This window comes from Sander lucioperca, chromosome 5 (assembly GCF_008315115.2).
Source record: "Sander lucioperca isolate FBNREF2018 chromosome 5, SLUC_FBN_1.2, whole genome shotgun sequence".
Taxonomy (NCBI): domain Eukaryota; kingdom Metazoa; phylum Chordata; class Actinopteri; order Perciformes; family Percidae; genus Sander; species Sander lucioperca.
In genome coordinates, this window is record NC_050177.1 from 21891675 (window position 1) to 21913033 (window position 21359).

The 21359-nt window shown below is 41.1% G+C and overlaps 2 protein-coding genes across 5 annotated transcripts; one reads left to right on the forward strand and one right to left on the reverse strand.

Annotated features, from left to right (window-relative positions):
* Positions 1 to 705: 705 nt before the first annotated feature.
* hdac12 (histone deacetylase 12) lies at positions 706 to 4139 on the forward strand. 3 transcript variants are annotated; one of them, XM_031297398.2, is made up of 8 exons: positions 706 to 973; positions 1065 to 1208; positions 2194 to 2353; positions 2432 to 2628; positions 2757 to 2907; positions 3184 to 3300; positions 3610 to 3752; positions 3872 to 4137. In XM_031297398.2, the coding sequence occupies exons 1-8, from the start codon at positions 881 to 883 to the stop codon at positions 3893 to 3895; spliced, it is 1029 nt and encodes a 342-aa protein (XP_031153258.1). In that variant the 5' UTR covers positions 706 to 880; the 3' UTR covers positions 3896 to 4137. The 3 variants fall into 3 exon arrangements, with proteins under 3 accessions (XP_031153258.1, XP_031153259.1, XP_035857085.1); XM_031297399.2 differs by lacking the exon at positions 3872 to 4137 and having other exon boundaries at positions 3526 to 3631; XM_036001192.1 differs by lacking the exon at positions 1065 to 1208 and having other exon boundaries at positions 718 to 973; positions 3872 to 4139.
* A 775-nt stretch (positions 4140 to 4914) lies between these two features.
* Positions 4915 to 13532, reverse strand: trmt9b (tRNA methyltransferase 9B). Of its 2 annotated transcripts, none has more exons than XM_031297397.2 (4): positions 13246 to 13532; positions 8565 to 8764; positions 7373 to 7546; positions 4915 to 7024 (listed from the first exon to the last, which is right to left on the reverse strand). In XM_031297397.2, exons 2-4 carry the CDS (start codon positions 8719 to 8721, stop codon positions 6051 to 6053), a joined length of 1305 nt encoding a protein of 434 aa, XP_031153257.1. In that variant the 5' UTR covers positions 8722 to 8764; positions 13246 to 13532; the 3' UTR covers positions 4915 to 6050. The 2 variants fall into 2 exon arrangements, with proteins under 2 accessions (XP_031153257.1, XP_035857084.1); XM_036001191.1 differs by lacking the exon at positions 13246 to 13532 and adding an exon at positions 11653 to 11850.
* Between the last annotated feature and the right edge of the window lie 7827 nt (positions 13533 to 21359).

The window sequence follows — 21359 nt, forward strand, 5'->3', positions numbered from 1 at the left end:
TTTTTATCTCTATCCTCCATGTGTATACCTCCACAGTAGTGTAGTTCTCTCTACAGGGTGGGTATTTCAACATGCAGCATTTCTTTATGTATATTTGTAAAGGGAAATCTTGTACCTATTTTTTATTGCAAATAAATGTCACTTTTATAATAGTTTAAACTTGTTTTAAAATAAACATGTAATAACTCTTATATTGTAATTTTATTATATTAGTAATATACATATTATAAAAGTATATATTAGTAATATACATATAAAAGTGTATATATATATATATATATATATATATATATAGAGAGAGAGAGAGAGAGAGAGAGAGAGAGAGAGAGAGAGTTTTAGTAGCCTATATATTGATTTAACATAAATACCTTGTGCTTGTGTATATTCATTGCACCTATATTTTCTGTTTAATGTTATTTTCATATGGAAATCCATGGTTATAATTATTCATAAGTATGCAGTGTCATAACTACATCTCTGACGTTTATAACAAACCAAACCGTTTGAAAATCGGTAGAAAATTGAGCAAGTTATGGTTATTTAAAAAGTACATGCACCATTAAAACACAATGTTACGAGTGAGCGAGCTGACTGTGGCAAGATGGCCGCCAGGTGCGGACGTCGACCTCCATTGGCCAGCAGCGAGGACGAGACATCCAGCCTTTATATATATCTATGACTGTAACCATCATACTCCGCGTTGTTCTCACTCCATCCCAGCAGATGGCAGTATTACAGAGGACAACTGTGACACTTCCGTGAACAAAGAGGACACCTCCAGCACGTCTCGTTTTATATCAACAAACTGTAAAACATGTAGCATCTCCCTGTCTAATACAAGTCAGTGAGTCATTACCGGATTACCGCCAGTCAGAGAATAATGACCTACATAACACCAATGTTTTCTAGAAGAACAGTCGGACGGCTGCTCGGTGCAGCTTTCACCTCCTGCAGGTGTTTCCATACTGAACTAGTAAGAACTTCATATAGTATTCATAAAGTATATAACAAACACAATGCATTGCATTCAAACTGACCTTACAGTGAGCCTTTCCACCCTGCAGGTAGGACAGGAATCCAGCGCCCTTCCGATAGTTCATCACAGCAGCTATGCGTGCGAGCTCCCAGCCAACCACAGGTTTCCTATGGCCAAGTTCCCCCGGCTTCTCCACTTTCTGATCAAGGATCAAGTCATTACAGAGAAACAGGTGTGCGAGGCATTGATATATAGCCTATATTTATATTTAAATCTTAAATCTCAGACTATACTGATATTGCACTATTCCTTCCCTCTTTTCAGTTGTTATTGTATATTTCTTGTAAATTAGTAAATTCTATTGTATTGTTATACTGTATACTTAACAGTATTTTTTTATATTTCTTACTGTCCTTTCTGTTTTTTTAACCAGAGATTAGATTAACCAGAGTCAAATTCCTTGTTTGTTTGCACAAACCTGGCCAATAAAGCTGATTCTGATTCTGATTCTGATATTTTCCACTAGTAAAATACAATTGTGATGATAACTTTTATTATTTAGCGCTGAAATATCAACCACAGTGCTGCGGAGGAGGGTCTGGCTAGAAAAACGTGCTCTGGTTTATTGGCATGTCTTTAAACCAATCACAATCGTCTAAGCTCCGGATGGAGCCACAGTGCCGCTGCAAAATATCCTCAGGAAGGAACTTGTTTTGGTGGAACATGTATACGTTCAAAAGTAGTTTTAGTCGTGCAACAGAAAACTCAGATTGGACAGATAGTCTAGCTAGCTGTCTGGATTTACCCTGCAGAGTTCTGAGGAGCAGTTAACCATAGTCCTCAGAAATCCACCGGAGGTTAGAACGCCAACACAGAGAAAGAGGAAGGAGACGGACATCCGGCCTAAAAGAGGGACATCCGGCAGAATTTCCAGCGGCACCTGAACAATCCCGGAAATGAAACGTCGTTGACTATGGAAATATGAATCAACAATTATTTTTACAATTTATTAATAATAATGGGACTTCCTCTGGTTTTATGTCACTGTCAATTGATATTGATTGAAGACTGCTACCCTGGGGTATTTTCACAATTTCACAGTGATTGATCAATAAGAAAAATACTGATAGATTATTTAATAGCAAAAAGGAATTGATACTGCTAGAAGTACTTTTCTCACATGTTCCTGTTAATGTGAATGTCCTTCTTCACCGTAGGTGTGGGTCCCCGAAATTGCTTCTGAAGCTTTACTCAGCTGTGTGCACACTGAGGAATACTTAAACAACTTGATGAACGGGACGATAAATGAGCGAGAACAAAGGAGGACAGGTTTCCCCTGGAGTGAAGGCATAGTGACACGCTGTCGATATGAAACAGGTGAGAAGATCGAGCCTCTGGACGACCTGACAGATGAAGATCCCACTATATGTACTTGTCCTTCTGTGTCGTTGCCAGGTGGGACTGTTTTAGCTGCTGAAGTAGCTCTGCAGAGGGGTCTGGCCTGCAGCACAGCAGGAGGAACACATCATGCCTTTCCAAGCTACGGCTCAGGCTTTTGTCTCCTCAATGACTTAGCAGTTGCCGCCAAATACCTGATGGGCATCTCCTCGCCCAAAAGGAAGGTTCTGATTGTGGATCTAGATGTACATCAGGTAGTGTTAAGGTGCCTCTGCTAATCTAACATTCTGGGAGCAACATGTCCTAACATTTGTCTTTGTTCCTAGTGGATAAGCTCAACCTTTTCATCAGTAGTTTATGTTTATCTTCTGCCTCCCATCAGGGTGACGGCACTGCTTTCATTTTCAAAGAGGAGCCGTGTGTGTTTACATTCTCGGTGCATTGTGGGAAAAACTTCCCCCTCCGTAAACAACAAAGTGACCTAGATATCAGCGTGGACGATGGGCTGGAAGACAAGGAGTACCTCTCCACAGGCACGTTAACACATGGACCTAATAATAAATTAAATGAAAATGTGTTCAGAGTTTAGATCCAAATATCAATTTTGAGTATGAATGTCTTCAAATTTGTCAAAGTTATAAGTTTAGGTGTATTTTAGACATTTATTTTCCATTTTCTCTTTGCTGGTTTCAAATGCGTCTCAAAATGAGCAAGCTAAATGAAAATCATAACATGAATCGATTGCAATTAAGTTAACAGTAACTTGAATGAAGTTTGTTTCTCACTAACATGTCTGATGTTGTGGACAGTGGAGGCCCACCTCCCCTGGCTGCTGGAGACCTTTGGTCCAGACCTGGTTCTGTATGACGCAGGTGTCGACCCTCATTGGGAAGATGAACTCGGGCGGCTGCGTCTGACTGACCAAGGTGAGTGATAACTTTTCTATTTTTTTATTTTTATTTTTTTGGGGGGCTTTTCCCTTTATTATAAAGTAACAGTGAAAGGTGGGAGAGAGATGGGGGATGACACGTAGCAAAGGGCAGCAAGTCAGATTCGAACCCGCACCGCTGCAAAGGACTCAGCCTACATGGAGCGAACGCTCTCATTGGGTGAGCTAGAGGCCGCCCCAGGTGAGCTAGAGGCCACCCCAGGTGAGTGATAACTTTGACATCCGCTCAGATCTCCACCTCCAAGTCATTCCTGGACGTTTTTGAATGACTGTGAGTATCTCCTAGGGCTGTATCAGAGAGATCTGTATGTGATGAAGACTGTGGTGAGCAGAGGGGTTCCTGTCGCTGCCGTTATCGGAGGAGGATACTCGAGAGACATCGACAAACTGGCCCTCAGACACTCCATCCTCCACAGAGCAGCAACTCAGGTACAGGTTAAAAGGATGTTGGATGACCTGTTTCAATACAGAACCGTTTACTCTAACAGTGGACAAAATGTCAACACTTTCACTGGACATAAATGGTATTAATGTTCTTCATATTTCAGGTTTGGAGGGAAGGTGGGATGTAAAATCTGAATCAAGAGGACCCTCAGAGACTTGATCTTTAGGAGCTTTATAAAGAGGCCGTGGGTATACAGGAATATCCCCCCCCTTCCCCCGATGGAGTCTAGACACTAGTGGTGGTGCTGAAGGAATAGCCTGAAGTTCTGGATGGATGTGATGTTCTTTCGGACAAATGGAACATATTGTTTGTAACACTTTGTAGATATGGTTTTCCTTTTGTGTGTTGCTACGCACTTATTGTTTTAATATTTTATTTTATTTTTTTTGTTGGAAATATAAAGAAAGAAAGAAAGAAAGAAAGATGTGGAGCGAGGCTTCTGATGGAGGAACCCTGGGTGCTGGGAATGATGAGAACTGGAGGTGAACTGGGGGGGGGGGGGTCCCATCTATTTAGCCTGAAATGACAACTGACAGCAGTGGAGAAGAGAACATGCAACAACGTGATAGCTCACAGAGATCGTGGCATAATCTGGTTGGATGACCTGAAAGAGTCAGCTGATTAGGTTGGGAGTGAGAGACACTAGCTGGAGCTGCCCCCCCCCCCCCGCGACCCGACACCGGTTAAGCGGACGAAGATGGATGGATGGATGAGAGAGAGAAAATGTAAAGCATACAAGTCTTCCTAAATTAACTTAAGCTAAGTTAATATGATAAAAATGTAACGCTGTAACAGGCAGCATGACATTTTCTATCAAGAATTCTGAAAAAGATATTGGAGGAGACAATGGAGTCCTAACAGATTCCACCCTCTGCTCAGAGTATCCGAGCTCTACTCAGGATATTTTAATTTGGGAAGTCGCCCGACATGGTCATGCAAGTGACTCTATTAATACAGTATGTGGTATGTTGGCTGAAGAGATGTTTCAGCTACTGTTTACCTCTCAAGATCCTGTATTGGTACTTCTGAAGTGGTAACTGTCTGTGTAACTAGTAAATAAGCTGTTATTGAACGATTGTCACTGATTGAAGCTCCACCAAATGATTACAGGTGTCATTCATGACAGTGAATGCAACACAACAACACTCATGATCAAAAATATTTAATAAGGAAAAAACAATTCAAACTCAAAAGTATTTACATCAGGTCACAGAAAGACATTAAGGTACCAGTGTCCATTGGTCCACACTGTACTGAGAAGAAGATACGCATCGTCCGTGGCACAAAGGGAACATTAGTGTGTTTCCAATTCCACCTTTTCTTTCTCTGTCACTCACTGACCTCAAGCAGCGATGGATTTATGGTACAGTGCAATGTTTATTCACAGTATATGAGGCAGTTGATTTGCTGAAACATACCAGTGGTATTAGTTCAACACAAGACTGTACACGACTATTACAAACATCAAGCGCACACGCACACACTGGCAACACGTTCTCTGAAACACTTGGGAGAATAAAACGCAACAAGCAAATGCATAAATGTTCTGGAAGATATTCTAAACAACTTTGAGCTCTTCTTATGATAGTGTTATGATGGATTACACATGACCCACCAAGAAGTTCATAACAGATACTTGCTGCAAGTTTAGCTCACAGTCAGAGCTAAGGAACATGTAATTGTTAAACAGGCAGACACAGAAGAATTAAGTAAGAAGTTTCCACTGTAATCAACGCATTAAAACATGTAAGAGCAGGTGGAAGAGTTTACTTTATTCTCACAAATTCCTCTTTGGCTAATATTAAAAGTCTGAACATCTCTCCTGCAGAAATGCTCTTTTAAAAAAGAGTTAAAATCATTAGCGGCGCTGGAGCTCGCTGTGGTTTGATAATAAAAACTCATTCTTGATACTAAAAGAGAACACACCGGATATCTGGATACTGCTTGTTGGTTTCATGACATCGAATAAATACTTTTAAAAAAGTGACAGCCATTGCTGAACATCCTCTGTGCATCCTCTATTGCAAAACACTCAGATACCGTCTAAAACATTTAATGCTCTAGTGACTGTCAAAAACTAATAAGATAATAATAAATTACATTTTCCAAACAGCGAAGTAGAGAATTTCAGCAGTGGAGTAGTTTAGTGTTTCACGTACCTTCAGCAATGACTACATCTGTATATGTATTCACTTTTAGGGTCACACAAATGTATTAATCTTCAAGTGTGTGATTCAGTGCTAAAACTTGAGGCAGAGTTGATGCAAAATGTAAAATTAAAATCATATTCTCCACACTTGAACTTTCTCTGCCACCACGCACCAGTTGGCATGATCAAAGTAGGCGTGTTTGACATGAAGCTCTTCAACATGATTCTCTATCAGCTCCGCCAGCTCTCCCTCCCTGAAGACGTGATAGTACCTCAGGCAGGAGCCCTCCGCCTGCCCCTCGCTCCCCTGAGGACTCCTTGTGCTCTGCTGCTGCTCTTCTCCCTGCAGCCCTCCTCTGCTTTCGTCTCCAGACTGCTTCAGGTGCTCCTGGAAAGGGACCAGATCTGGCAGGGCCAGAGAGCCACACTCCTGGGCTAAAGACACTGAGACACGCTGGTTTTCTGTGCCGTTGTTGTTGTTATTGGTGGCTGTGGTGGTGGTGTTGTTGTTGCCTCCAGGATCATTTTGTCCCTTGTTCAGGCCTGGGGCTGAGTCGAAGACGTCCTCCTCTGATCCGATCGCAGACGACGGGTAAAAGAAGCTCGAGACCTGTTTGATGAGGCCTTGCCCTCTCCCGCGCCGGCTGGCCTTGTTCCCCTCGTTCTCGCCTGTGGGTGACTCAGTGCTCAGGTCTCTGGAGGACGAGCGGGAGACAGATAGGCTTCCGAAGTCGAAGACAGAATCCAGAGACCTGGAGAAGAACCACAGTCTCTGTGTGCTCTGCTGTGGCGCGGTGCAGCTCAGGTCTTCCTCGTCTGCCACGGACGATGTGCTTCTAACCTTCCTGTGCTTGTCGGTGTTGTCTATGGCTTCGCTCGCGCTCTGAGCTGCGGCCCTCCTTCTGGGTGTGGCGTGCTCCGCGTTGAAGCCGGAGGGCGAGTGAGGGTTGGGGTTCCAGGGAACGAAGATGTCCTGTTTCTCAAATTTACGGCGTTTCTGCTCCATGGCCCACACGTAGATCATGATGCGTCCGCCCACTTGCAGGGTGCGAGCCATCTCCTTTATTGCTCGGATACGACGTTCTTTGGTGGACAAATGATGGATGACTGTGACAAAACACATTCATTAATGTCCGAATTGAGTGGGCATTTATTTAATGATGATGTCAAGTCACATTCAGCACTTGCAGTCAACAAAACAACACATTGTGTAAACTGTGTATGGCACACAACACAAAGGAATAGTGTGGGTGTCTGCTGTCTTTGCTCCCAATTACACTGTTTGGTGGGAGCACACTAATTATTTCACATTGTTGGCTAGGCAACACAAGCTCGTAGTAAACTGATGTTTATCATTATTTTAATATGTTAATTTAATTTGAGGCAAATGGAAGGTGTTGGGCTTCATGCATATGTGTGTGTGTGTGTGTGTGTGTGTGTATGTGTGTCCGTTACCTGCAATAGAGAGCACAGCGTCGAAGCAGCCGTCTCTGTAAGGCAAATGCAGCCCGTCGCACATCTGGACCTCGTGTCCTTGGCTCCAGGCAAAGTCCACCAGGGGGCGACAAACATCGCACCCCAGCTTGAACACCTCCTTGTTGATGTGGAGATACTTCCCATTGCCACAACCTGCCGAGGACATGACAGTCAGCTCCAACACCAGTGACTCATCAGGAAAGACCAGTGGTCTGGGCGCCCGGATAGCTCAGTTGGTAGAGCGGGCGCCCATATATAGAGGTTTACTCCTCGACGTAGCAGGTCCAGGTTCGACTCCGACCTGCGGCCCTTTGCTGCGTGTCATTCCCCCTCTCTCTCCCCTTTCATTTCTTCAGCTGTCCTGTCAATAAAGGCCTAAAATGCCCAAAAAATAATCTTAAAAAAAAAAAGAAGGAAAGACCAGTGGTCTGATGAGACTTCAAATACTCCTTCCCTCTCCTTAAGGAAAGACAGACTTAGGACTTATTGTCTTTCCAAAAATAAGCACAATGTAATAATGTAGAGCTTCAACTAAAGATTATTTTCACTGTTGATTAATCTGTTAATTATTTTCTTGATTAATCGATTAGTTGTTTGGTCTATGAAATGTCAGAAAATGGTGAATAACGTGGATCTGTGTTTACCAAAGCCCAAGAAGACATCCTCAAATGTCTCATTTTGTCCACAACTCAAAGATATTCAGTTTACTGTCACAGAGGAGAGAAGAAACTAGAAGATATTCACATTTAACAAGCTGGAATCAGAGAATTCTTATTTCTTTCTATTTTTTAAAGATTTCTTTTGTGGCATTTTAGGCCTTTATTTGATAGGAAAACGTAGACATGAAAGGGGAGAGAGAGGGGGAATGACAAGCAGCAAAGAGCCGCAAGTCGGAATTGAACCGGCGGCCTCTGTGGCAAGGGCTGAGCCTCTGTAAATGGGGCGCACACTCTACCAGATGAGCTACCCAGGCACCCAGAGAATTTTTATTTCTTTCCATAGAAAAATTAATCAAACTGATTACGGATTATCAAAATAGTTGGCAATTAATGTAATAGCTGACAACTAATCGATTCATCTTTGCAGCTCTATAATAATATATATATAAAATATATATAATAAAGTGTCGTGGGATTGCCAGGATGACATAGCTGCTGGCGGGGACACCCACCGATGTCAGCCACGATGCTCCCCGGCTGCAGGTCCAGCAGAAACTGGCGTACCTTGGGCCAGGCTTTATAGCGGCTGTCGTTGAAATATGGAGCGATCTTGTCATAGACACTGTGCACATGATCTCTCTCCAGCTGACTGGCAGCCTCCTCCATCATGTTCGTCCAGGCGGCTGCATGCAGCCACCTCACAGTATCATGCCTGTAGGGACAAAAAAACACATCTCCATGCTTATTTCCTAATGATAAACCCATCAAATATTAAGTTTATGTCATTAGGAAAATAAAAAAAAAGTAGCAATGTGGACCCCCTGAAGGGGACAGCACCGTGGCGTTCCTCTCTACATGCTTGTTAAGGGTCCAACAAGGTCAGCTGGAAACCTTAATCAGCAGACACACTCAAACACCTGTCAGGCAGCGAGTGGTAATTTAACACCATACCCTCTGCTTTGTACTTGTAGTACCCGCTGCGGTCATGATCAGTCTCCCTCCGCACATCCACCCTGCAAGGACAGGCTGATGTTAAGCTCTATGGATAAAAGGTTTAATGTGTCATCAATCGTCTGTAACTGTGAAAAAACCAGAGCGGGGATCATAAATTAAGTAACAAGGTAACAGTGAAGAGGCAGTCCCCATCTCACAGAGCAGCACTCAGCGGCTCCATTTCCACAGCAGCTGGGTCACACAGTTTTTATGGTAACGCAGACGCAAAAGGTCAACACATTAATCAGTTTTTGTTGGCAACAAGATGCAAAACAAATAACATCAGTAATGTCTGAGTGAAAGTTCCTTTTTACAAGATTTTCATTAGCCATGTTTTACACTCTGTCAGAGAGTTTTATATATTATAATATTGCATTCAGTGTCACAAGCAACGGAAGATTTCAGCATCAGCTTACATTCTAGGAGTCACTTTCACCTACGCTGACCCTCATTGATTCTGAGCAGGACTTTCAATTTCCCTGGAAATGCAAGACTAATAGATATTTATGCGGATGGATTTCAGTCTGACTACATTATTCTCCATCATCTGACAGCACTGCATACCTGAATATCATTTTACTGTGTTACAGCTTTAAAAAAAGATGTTTCTTTTCCTTTGATATGAATGTGTGGCTACTTTTATAGTCATTTCACAATTTGGTTTTAATTGAGGACTACTGAAAAATTACATTATGATAATTTGTAAGAAAAGATGATGTAGTCTAGTCGAGCCAAGTGCCAAGTGGCGTTCATTTTTGTTCTTTTTTTAGAGAATAGTTCACACATTACATTAATGAGGATTGTACTGTTTAACTTTCCTAGATGCATCATATCATTTCAAGTGATTTGGGGATAATGTAATTGTGATGTTTGTGTTGTTTCTGGTTTTCACAGCTCCCACTGCAGTCATCTCAGTTTATTAGGATGCGGCCCACAGCTCCTGCAGTGCTGCTTCGGCTCCCTCAAGCACTATATATATGTACAACCAGTTTTTCTACGTTATTATCCAAAGGATAACATTGTTGTTTTAGGCAAAGGACACCTCAATATGCAGAGTTCTCATCTGACCTGTGTGGTTATGTTTCATATTATCATGTGGTTGAATTAGTTTCATGCAAAGCAAATCCACAGAACACTATTTCCATAACACGTTGACCACAAAGATTTTAAAAGCAGATGTGTACAAACTGCACATTTGCAAAGCTGAAGAGTTTAATCTTAATAAGACTGTCAAAGCTGCCTTTTTCCAAAATCTTCAGCACATTTAGACGGGTCAAATCATACTGTTTATTAACAAACTATCAATTTTTCATTTGACTCTTTGAACATATTGGTAAGAAAAGACTGAAATATAACAGTGATTCTATTCCTCTTCACAAATTCATTTAAAAAATGTGGGCTGTTGTGGCCGGGTTGGCTCAGTGGGAAGGCTCAGTACATGTGCGCCTGGCACATGTACTGAGAGGTTTATGCCTCAATGCAGAGGTCCAGGGTTTGAATCCGACCTGTGATGATTTCCTGCATGTCTTCCCCCCCTCTCTCTCCCCTTTCTCACCTAGCTGTCCTGTCAAAATTAAAGATGGAAAAGCCCAAAAAAATAATCCCAAAAAAAAAAAAGTGGGCTGTTGAAATATTTAGATTTTATAATCTTTTGTAAACGCTAACTTAACTCCTTAAGAAGTTCATTAAGTCTGCAATTAATGAGGAAAAAAAAATATTTGTGGGAATATCTTAAAGGTTTGCTTTCTATCAATTGAATAAGGCCAGAAAATAAGACCTGTCTCTGTCTTCAACACCTGATGGTACAAACACTGACACTAACTAAGCAACAAATCATCATTAACTCACAGAGTGCAACATCAGTGCACAACATGTGTCCATTTGCTGCTTTGAAATCAACCCATCTTGAGCAATGTGGCAAGGATTTTCTACTCTATGTGATCTACGGATCATTTGTCATTTTAAATCCCGAGTGATGAATGAAAGTTGGCAGTGCCACCTCATACCATGCGTGCATCATAAATCACTGCCATCATAGAGCTGCCATACGCTGCAGAATCAATAAGCGCTGAACATAAAATACAACTTTGGCAAATATACCAACAGATAGTAGGGAAACATTTACCATTTACCGTTTATCTCCGATTTCATTGCGTAATATTTCATTACAATTCACTTGAGCGTGAAAACCTGCTTATGGGGGTTTTAGTGCTCTGTTGGATAGCATCGAATTTAGAAATGAACAAGTTAGACTATCTTTCCAGTCGACATCCGTATCTACCTCTGTTTTAAGTATGTCTGCCTGTTAAGACATTCACAACAATAAATTTAAAACAGATGCAACCTAATGAACCATGTAATGCCACAGTGCACTTTGCTGATGAGGTTAGCCAGAAGGAAAGCTATCAGTCATTTCCCCTCCACCTCTCTTAAAAGACATTAGACTCTGCCCTTGAATGTAATATTGTCTGGTGCCCCCTTGTGTGCACCACTGTACACAATGAATGCTACTGGGAACATTAATGGCAGGATAATAGTAACAAAGGCCAGCCTGTGCTACATGAAATGCAAATATTTCACTCTATAAATTGAATGTCAGATCCGTACCCTCACTGTGCATTTCCAGGCTTGCTTGTGTTACTCCTCCATTGGTAAATATATAGTGTGTGCAGCATCCCTTCTTCCTTCACTCAGACCTATTTCTGGACCACCACCATCTGCATCATCCCAGCCAAGTGGAAGGAAAACATCCCTTATGTAACATTATAATCTGGCCTCCTTCAGTATTGCCGCTGCTCAATTTTGCCTGAGTTTCCACGTCTGCTCACTAAACTGTGACAGTCCTCGGCTGATATTATGTAACTGGCAGCTGGGGAGGCTCAGAGCACCGTCTCTGGCTGACAATGGGAACAAAAATTAAGTCAGAGGACAGAGGCAATGTCTGGCACTCAGATTTGTCTCAGGTATAAAATCTCAGCCATTAATTTGGTTTTGGTTTGACATTGGTTTGTGAATTTAGCTTCCCTGGTAAATCTCCAAATATCAAAATAAATTCCATAAAAAGATATTTTGGTCACAACATATAGCACAATATGAGCAGCGGCTTGCCTTTAAAGTTGTACAATTCTGCACATATCTAACTTTAGACAAATGTTCCTGAATGAGTGAGCCCTCAGGTCAGACCTCAGCAGTGCTTTGCTGAGATTAGTGGTGATATTAAGAACAGACAGGGCTGCACAGTCATCCTGCCAGCTGCCACTAACCGCTGCATGAACTCAACCACAAGTCTACCAATCAGGTGCTAGCAGTTCATGACTCAACATCAATATGTGGCGAGAGGTAGCCTGCTATACTTAGACTCCCATCACTGCTGCAAGCATCTATTGTTCTCACACTGCATGTAGATAGACATATCTTACTGCATTTTTCTCCATTTAAGTATGCAGACAATAATGACTTCATGTAGGCAATAGAGCACAATCATTGGGCAGACAAAATGCAACTCAATTGAATTAGAATCATTTCTTTTGTGGGGTCTGATCAAATGTGCTTTGAAATATTGCAAAGTATACAGCCAAATATATTTTAAACTAGGAATGGATAGGCTATAGGGTATCAGACTTGCCCTGCATATAGGGTACTACTTTATACAGTGGTGTCGTCTACGTGATACGCAGTAAATACCCACTAAGAAAGCTCCAGGATTTCCATATACCCACTTAAAAATGCCCAATGACACGCAACAACATACTTTCCATTATATTTTTGATATATTTTGAATTGTCATGTTTTCCTTCTTCCCATATGCTAAATGAAGGTATGTCCACTGTAAATTGGTGCATAGAAGTGTATCCGAATACAGGAAATTAAGTTGCTCAAAACTTCCCCGGGGAGGACACCCAGACCCCCCACTATGATATGCCCCCCAACCCAAAAAAGGCAAATTTTGGCTAATATATATTATATATACAGTAGGCTACACTACAATACATTAGACTACACTACTGACTTTATGTCCCATCAAAGTTTCTTCAATGGAGATAAAATCAATTCAGATTAAAAAAATATATAGGCAATCCAATGTCGGATTTAACCAACAAAAATTATAAATCCCACCCTGCAATAACTGCTACAATCATGTCAACATTTGCACACCATCTTCTGCACTTTATGATTGACTGAAAATGCAAAGCTTCTTACCGTACAACGTGTAAGTTAAGGCGCCGTGCGATGATCCGCCTCTATCGTCGGGTCGCTGGAGGTAAACTTCCCTCTCTGTCTCCGATCTATATGATCACCTGTGATCAGGATCAGAGGCACGCGCTCGACACGGCGGCACCGGCACCGGCACCGACATCGCGAGGACGGGTAACGGGAGAGGAGGGAAGTACCTGCGGTGTGTGCCCGCCTGCAGCGTACTGTGCACCGGACGGTATCAAATCCATAGCATGTTGACCTCCACACCTGTCAAGATAGTAAGGAGTTAGAGCAAGGCTTCCGGTGACATGTTTCAAAATTAAAGCCTCATTGGTGAAAGTGTAAAACCGTTCCCTGCCTAGGGTTGCAAAATTCCGGCAATTTTCAAAGTTGGAAACTTTCCATGGGAATTAACGGGAATTGGTCTGCTTATTACAAAACAAAATGTTTATATTTATGTTTGTATAAGATGGAGTTTGTATGAATTACCCAACATTTCCAGTTCATTCTCGTAAATTCCCATAATTTCCATTAATTCCCATGAAAGTTTCCAAATTGGAATGTTTCCAAAATTCCCCAGCTTAACTTTCCACGGAAAGTTTCCGGAAATTTACCGGAAAAAGTCTGCCCCTTTGCAACCCTATCCCTGCCATGTAAATACTTTGTGTCAGTTTTTTTGAGCCAAAGCTTTCCCCTCCACCACAACACAAGAGAGAGTCTACTACTGTGTGTAAGTAAAAAAGAATATAGTACTAGGCTACCTTTTGAAATGTGTGTTTTTTTAGGGCAGTGAAACAAACAGCAGTAATTCGTCACACAAAGTAAAGGATAAGCCTACATCTTACAATACAACAAGGAGATAATAGCAAAGCAAATGTTAGATGAAGATGATTTCCAATAACGATAGGAAGAACATCTCATCCTTCCCAATGACAGTGATTGAATGTATGATGCAAAAACAATGACTATTTCACAAACAGCAGTGTGCATCATTATAATCAAAGTTAAAATAGAGATCTCAATAATTACAAACCTCAAGCAAAGCCCTGTGGTTTAGATGTGGTGGCTTAAAACACTACTGGCTTAATACTGTAGGAAACTAAACATAAAAACGAGTGTAATGACCGAGTGTACATAACTATTTGGGCACAGTGATTCACTACTCATGCATTCCACTTTAATACAATTTTTTTCTTGTTTGGTGCTGCCCTACTGATTGATGATTTAAAGGTTTAAAGCTTTATTCGGTCTCTTTTTGGCTTACACAGCGCTGTGATGATGCGAGACTACTCTTTGGCTGAATGGATGCAGATGTTGAACAGTTCCAGGTCAGCTTCTCTTGACAGTAGTGGACTATAGCTTTGTTATTACCAACATTGAGGAAAATATTAAAATGACATGCTTTTGGTTTAGCAAAAACAACCAAATTGAAATGGGAGAAAATTAGCATATTAATCTGATTATTTTACTGAGGTGCACTTTTTTATATATATTATATGCAATTGTATTCACTTAAGTCTTGTCCAGTATTTACTCCACATGTATTATTATATTGTATGTATTAGTACCGTAGGCCTACTACTGCTCACACGTGTCAAAATAACCCAATTCTACGCTTTTATTTTGAAGAATACATAACTTAGTGTCCTGTTTCATTGTGATTGACTTGACTCCGCTGATTGGTCGATGGTGTGTAGAAAAAGATGACACGCTGTGCGGTTGCAGACCACGGTTGTCATTGGCTGTCAGAGTCACGTGACAACCACAATCAACAACGTGCAATGTGTAGAGAGACAACATATTAAAGAGCCGTTTTACAGGGAACATTTAGAAAATGACTAATGTGTATGCCTGTAATTGCAAAGCCAAACCACATCATTATTCACTAATACATGTTGTTCTCATGAAAGCCTTCATTTTATGCCTTATCACCTTTCAGGCTAAATGGATTTTAACCTTCATTAAATCCCTGCTTGGAAATGAGGGCTGCACCAGGAGGAACAGTTCATCTAATCAGTTTAATTCGAGGTTGACAACAATCTACAAGACATTGACAGTATGCTACATGGTGACAAGTTGACCTTTACTCATGAGAGCTGTGACCAATTATTTTTTTGGGGCTTTTCCGCCTTTAATCGACAGGACAGCTGAGGAAGGAGAGAGAGAGGGAGGGGGGGAAGACATGCAGGAAATCGTCACAGGTCGGACTCGAACCCTGGACCTCTGCATCGAGGCATAAACATCTCAGTTCCCCCTCCGCCACTAGCCTTATCAACAGGACCTGGAACCCAGCCTGACTCTCTCCACACCCCACCTCTGGCTCTACATGCCACTGTATTTTTATTCACTTATTTTTAATACATACTGTATATATATATATATATAAAACCTCTTATTTTAGAGAATGTGTGACATGCATCTACAACACCAAAACAAATTCCTTGTATGTGTAAAAAACGTACTTGGCAATAAAGCTTTTCTGATTCTGATTCTGATTCTGATATGTGCGCCTGCTGACTGATTCCAACCCGGCCACCATGTTTTTTGATTTTTTTAAACGAAAAAAAAGAATGCATTATTTGAAGCCTTGCAGAAAACACGTCCTCTCTTTAGCACCCAGCATAAAGGATATAGTGAGCCACAGCGTCCATCAGTGTTTCCTGTTCATCCTGATCTTGCAAAGACATCAATGAAAGGGAGGTTATAATAACACAACAACTGCCAGAATAATAAAAATGAACTTAGTTCTACATCATTATGCTTTTCTTGGCGGGGGTGGTAATTTGCACACATTAGCCTGCGTATCCAGTTTTGGTAGTTCTGTGCCCCCCCCAGCGTGAGTGTCAGCTGTGATTTCATCTGCCCTTTCTGTCTCGAGATGGGTAATGACAGTGACTTAATTGTGGCTCATCACTGCCATTCAGGGAAGCACAAAGCGTTCATCACATCTTCCTCACACCATCATCATTCAGAGCACACATGCTCTTTTTCTGCCTCACATTGCAATTACACACCTTGACATCTGCAAAGTACACTGTACAAACACACACTGTTGGCCAATGAACAGGGTGGGATGTTGAAAACACACACGTCGCCTCCAGGTGAGGTCTAGAGGCTCATAAACAACAGTGACTTTGCAAACCTCCACCTCCACATTGCTGCCATTACTGTCAGCTTCTGTTCCATCGCTCTGTTTATGAAATCGTGAATTCAGATAGTAGTCAGGCTCCATCCTTCATAATGACTGTGTTTCAAGGACTCTTACAGGCCCCCCAGCATGAAGATCCGTGTTTTTATAGAGCTGCAAATGTTCCTCAGAGGCAGAAATACTCTCACAGGTTGAGGAAAATCTGAAGAGAGTCTCTCTGGCTGCAGAAACCAAAGCTCAGTAAAAGTGCAAAACATTAAAGAGGAGGTAACTAATAGCCAAAAGCAGCTAATAACTCAAATGTTTATGTATTTATTAACTTTAGTCACACAAACAGACAAAAATGTAGAAACAAAAGATCATACGTTTATCATAATTAATGTACTTTTCAGTTTTCAGATGTACATTTTTGTGTACAGATTTCTTTTCAGTTAGGGACAGTATTTGTTATGTCACAAATGCAGGAAGCATGGGCATGTTAGCTCCTGCGCAGATTGTAATGTATGACTTTTCCTGTTTCTGACATCCTGTTGTTAAAAAACAGCAGGATATTGTGTCATTGTTGCACAAATTACAGTCCGCGGTCAGCATAACCTTGCTGGTTGTTTCACTGTCTACTGAAGAAAGGATTACTAGTTTCCTGGGTGATCCCTGTGAAGAGTGCTGATATACATATATATATGAGCGTGTACAAAAGATTCGCTGTAGCATGACGAGGGGCGATTCTAGGATCAGACCTTTAGGATGGCTCAGCCCCTAATGAGAATGTGACACCCACAAAAGGCTGCCAATGGTTTATTGTGTATGTAGTGTGCAGAAATATTACTTAAAGTAAAAAAAATGTAACCATTTTAATCCTCATCAGGTAAAGGTTGTTGTTGAGGAGCTGGAGCTAAGATTCAGTGTACAGTACAAGGATTGGAAGAACATCTTATCCTTTCTATTAATAATAAGATAATTTCCGAGCAAGGTCAGTGAATGAAAGCTTCACAGAATGGATGTGCAGATTCTCTTCTTTTCATTATAATCATAAGCAACGCCCTGTGGTTTCCTAGATGAGATCACATCTCAGATCATCTGCGTGTCAAGGATGCATGCAGTCTGACTAGCTGTTTTAGGAGCTTTGTGTTAAAGATCCCATGGCATGAAAATTTCACTTTATGAGTTTTTTTAACATAAATATGTGTTCCCCCAGTATTAGGGGACCACTAAGGCCTATATAAAATAGACTTCAGATACAGTATTAGGGGACCACTAAGGTCTATATAAAAGAGACTTAAGATACAGTATTAGGGGACCACTAAGGTCTATATAAAAGAGACTTCAGATACAGTATTAGGGGACCACTAAGGTCTATATAAAAGAGACTTCAGATACAGTATTAGGGGACCACTAAGGTCTATATAAAAGCATCCAAAGAGCACCATGTCATGGGACCTTTAACGACAAGCTTGTCAGTATTAGGTCAAACTGTCGAGAAGTGTTGGATCAGGTTTTAAAACAGAATAATCACGTTTTTTCGTGAAATGAACAGTTCATCTCACTCCTGCCAGTGTCCAATGTTCCTGCTCATGTGAGCCTGGCTTTATCAAGGTCCAGGATGTTTGACAGCTTCAGGATTTCAATGGTCAACGATTTCCCTTTAAAGATACAGAAGGCAGCTAACAGCCTGCTTCTTGGTGAGAATATGATGATGTTCTTTTTTTTAAGATTTTTTGTGGCATTTTTAGGCCTTTATTAGATAGAAAAGTTAGATATCAAAGGGGAGAGAGATGGGGGATGACACGCAGCAAAGAGCAGCAGGTCAGACCCGAACCCGCGCGGCTGCAGGACTCAGCCAACATGGGGCGAACGCTCCCACTGGGCGAGCCAGAGGCCGCCTCTATGATAATGGTGTTCTTGATTTGATTTTCAAAGAGGTTATTTCATTCTACATTCAATATTCTAACAAGAAGGATGGAACCATCAAAGCCTCTGAAATGTCTATGAGTGGCACCGTTTTATACACAAGCAAATAAAAACCACATCTTCTACAAAATGTCTGTAAAAGAATTGGGCCTAACTAGTTTATAATTAATTACAGGAATATCTTACATGAATTGATGGTGAGTTTTGCTATAATTGTTGTCCAACAGCCCACTCTTTCTCATGCAGTTTTGATTTCTTGATTTATTTTTGTTGCTGATTTACTGATTGATCTCTGCTCAAAGATATTGGCACAACTTTAAGCATCAGTGGTTTAGATTCCAATAAAATAAGATTCACAACGACTCAAACTGCTAAGATGGAAGGTAACCCATTTAAAAGCTCCTTTAAAACGGCCTCCACATTGATTTTCTTACACAGGGTCATTGTTATCTCAGGGAGAACCAACTAAACAGCTTAGCCTTTATATCTACTCAAAGGCTACATTCAGACTGGAGGTAAAAGTGGCCCAAAATTTGTTTGGGGTCAAGAGACCAGGTCAGACTTCTTCAGAAGTAGTGTGAACACTCAAATCTTGTCCAGATCTGATTTTTTTCAAATCAGATTTAGACCAATTCCATATGTGGTCCTAAATCTGATTCTTTTCAATGCGGCTGCAGTGTGAACAACCAAGGAGGATTTGATGCGACTTTTACGTCAATCTACATCGACATTTGTCACAATGATGCTCCGGTGGGAGTTAGACCTAGACACAGACAGTAATATTAAAAACTTGACTAGGCCTACGAAATGGAGAACAGTGATAGAGCAATGGAGGGAGAGGGAGCTGTTAGACCTAATTAGTGTATGCTCAGTAATGTTACGGCTGCCATTACACAACATTTTTGAAATAAAAGCGAAAATGCTGACTTCCTCCATAACCTCCCTAACTTCAGTTCAACAGCGTGCTGCGTCTGATGTCATTGTTCTTTTGAATCATGCGGGTCAGTTCGAAACCGCAAACAGTTCACACTGGAATCTGATATAGGCCACATTTTAAAAGGTCATGTGAACAGCCAAAAACAAAATTGGATATGAGCAAAAAATCCGAATTGAGCATTAAGACTTGCGGTGTGAACGTAGCCAAACTACCACTCCACACCATTCTACTCGTTTGGATTTAAACCCTTTACACAAACATGTCATTTTCCTTTCTAGATGGATGGCTGGATGGACTTTATTTATCCCCCGCCCCGGAGAGTCACAGCAGCAAAGAAACCCCACTGAACGAAGAGTAGTGGGTGGAATTAATCAAATATCAAAATCAAAAACAATCAAATATCAAAACACAAGTAATAACATAAAAGTTAAATTAAAAAAGTATGCCCTTTACATGTGCATGCATACAGTGTGCATATTGGATGTGCAAAAGGGAGGTTATTATAAATATGTTCAAAAGATGCATTGCACTTTGCCAGAGTTACAGAGAATAATTGAGAAGATTGTAATCCATTACACAAAATGATTGTAATCAGTTACACAAAATGCCTTCATGAACTGTTACCCCGTCAGGACATTAAAACTGGTAATTGAGTTATAAATTACACATCATTTAATGACACATGAACCCTAACCATAACTTGTCATGACAAAAACCAAATGATACTTACTGACAGAAGCGTTATGTCATCAACATTTATGACTTGTTTATAATGTTTATGACACGTTCATGACAGTGTCATGTCACTCTTGTGTAGATACCTTCAAGTAAAGTGTAACCGCTTACACATTGGCACTGGTGGACTCTAAAGATCAAGACCAGTGCTGTGTTAATAAACCTCTGGAGAACAGCTGCAGTCCAATGCATACTGCAGTCTCGATCAGTCAGCAATATGTCTCTTAACCCTGAAACCTCGAAGAGCCCTGTTAACATTACCTGAAGGTAACCAAACAGGAACTTTACTTTCATCTCAAAAACCATAAGATAACACACAAAAAGAAAGAGAAAGAGAAGGAAATGTGATCACAAGTAGATCCTCGCCATCACAGACTAAATTAGACTTAACAAGCATATTTGCTTAAGTGGCCTTGACCAACTGCCATGCTTCGCTTGTTTTCAAGCCATGATGTCTCTCTCTCATGGGGGGGCCAAATTCTCTGGGCAGGCAAAGCAGAGAAAGGGGAGGTAACCTTTCCCCTTATGACGTCATAAAGGGAAGATTCCAGATTGGTCCATCTGAGTTTTCATTTTCTCAAAGGCAGAGCAGGATACCCAGGGCTCGGTTTACACCTATCACCATTTCTAGCCACTGGGGGACCATAGGCAGGCTGGGGGAACGCATATTAATGTTAAAAAACCTCATAAAGTGAAATTTTCATGCCGTGGGACCTTTAAGTCTCAACTGATCATTCATTCAAACACATAGTTGGTAAAATATTCTTAGTCTTATGTGCACCCAGTGTTCTTTTCCTTTTTGCTGTTTTAAAACATGAAATAGTGGAGTGTACATGAAGCCAAGCAGAGAACAGGGAAGGTAACCCAGATCTGTCACATCAAGCTCCAGAAAAATATCAACATGACCCAAAATCCACAGGGAGCAATAAAACACTGAGGTCCAACATGTGATTTAAAAAACAAAACAAAAAACATATTAGCGTAAAGATTTTAGACATCTGTCTAGAATACCAGAGCAACTGGATCATATTTCCATGCTCAAATGGAGACATGATACGTAAAAACAGAACAATAATGCCTGGCTCTCCACAGGACTCCACTGATTGGAAAAACATCAAGTCAACAAAACAGCATCTCTGTGTGCTGCTTAAATGAGCACCAGAGGGAATACAATGGCAAAATGGGAAATCCAGCAAGACCCAATAATCAGTGCTGCAGTATGAGACACAGACCTCTCCACAGTCACTGTTACTCTGCTGGATATCAGGGCTTCCACTGTGATGGGCTCTCTATTTTCACACAGTTATTTAATGCAGGTGTACTTGGGTTTTTCTGTTTGGCTAACAGGTTCAGTGTGTTTACTAAGACTCAACAATTATTGCATATTTT

Bases quoted from the DNA above. Each gene is read 5' to 3' on its own strand.
- hdac12 (XM_031297398.2), top strand. From the start codon at position 881: ATGACCTACATAACACCAATGTTTTCTAGAAGAACAGTCGGACGGCTG. The intron at 1,209-2,193 runs GTGTGCGAGGCA...TCTTCACCGTAG, and splicing joins AAGTCATTACAGAGAAACAG to GTGTGGGTCCCCGAAATTGC. The intron at 2,354-2,431 runs GTGAGAAGATCG...TGTCGTTGCCAG, and splicing joins ACGCTGTCGATATGAAACAG to GTGGGACTGTTTTAGCTGCT.
- trmt9b (XM_031297397.2), bottom strand. From the start codon at position 8,721: ATGATGGAGGAGGCTGCCAGTCAGCTGGAGAGAGATCATGTGCACAGT. The intron at 7,547-8,564 runs GTGGGTGTCCCC...TGTCCTCGGCAG, and splicing joins GAGCATCGTGGCTGACATCG to GTTGTGGCAATGGGAAGTAT. The intron at 7,025-7,372 runs GTAACGGACACA...GTTTTGTCACAG, and splicing joins CGCTGTGCTCTCTATTGCAG to TCATCCATCATTTGTCCACC.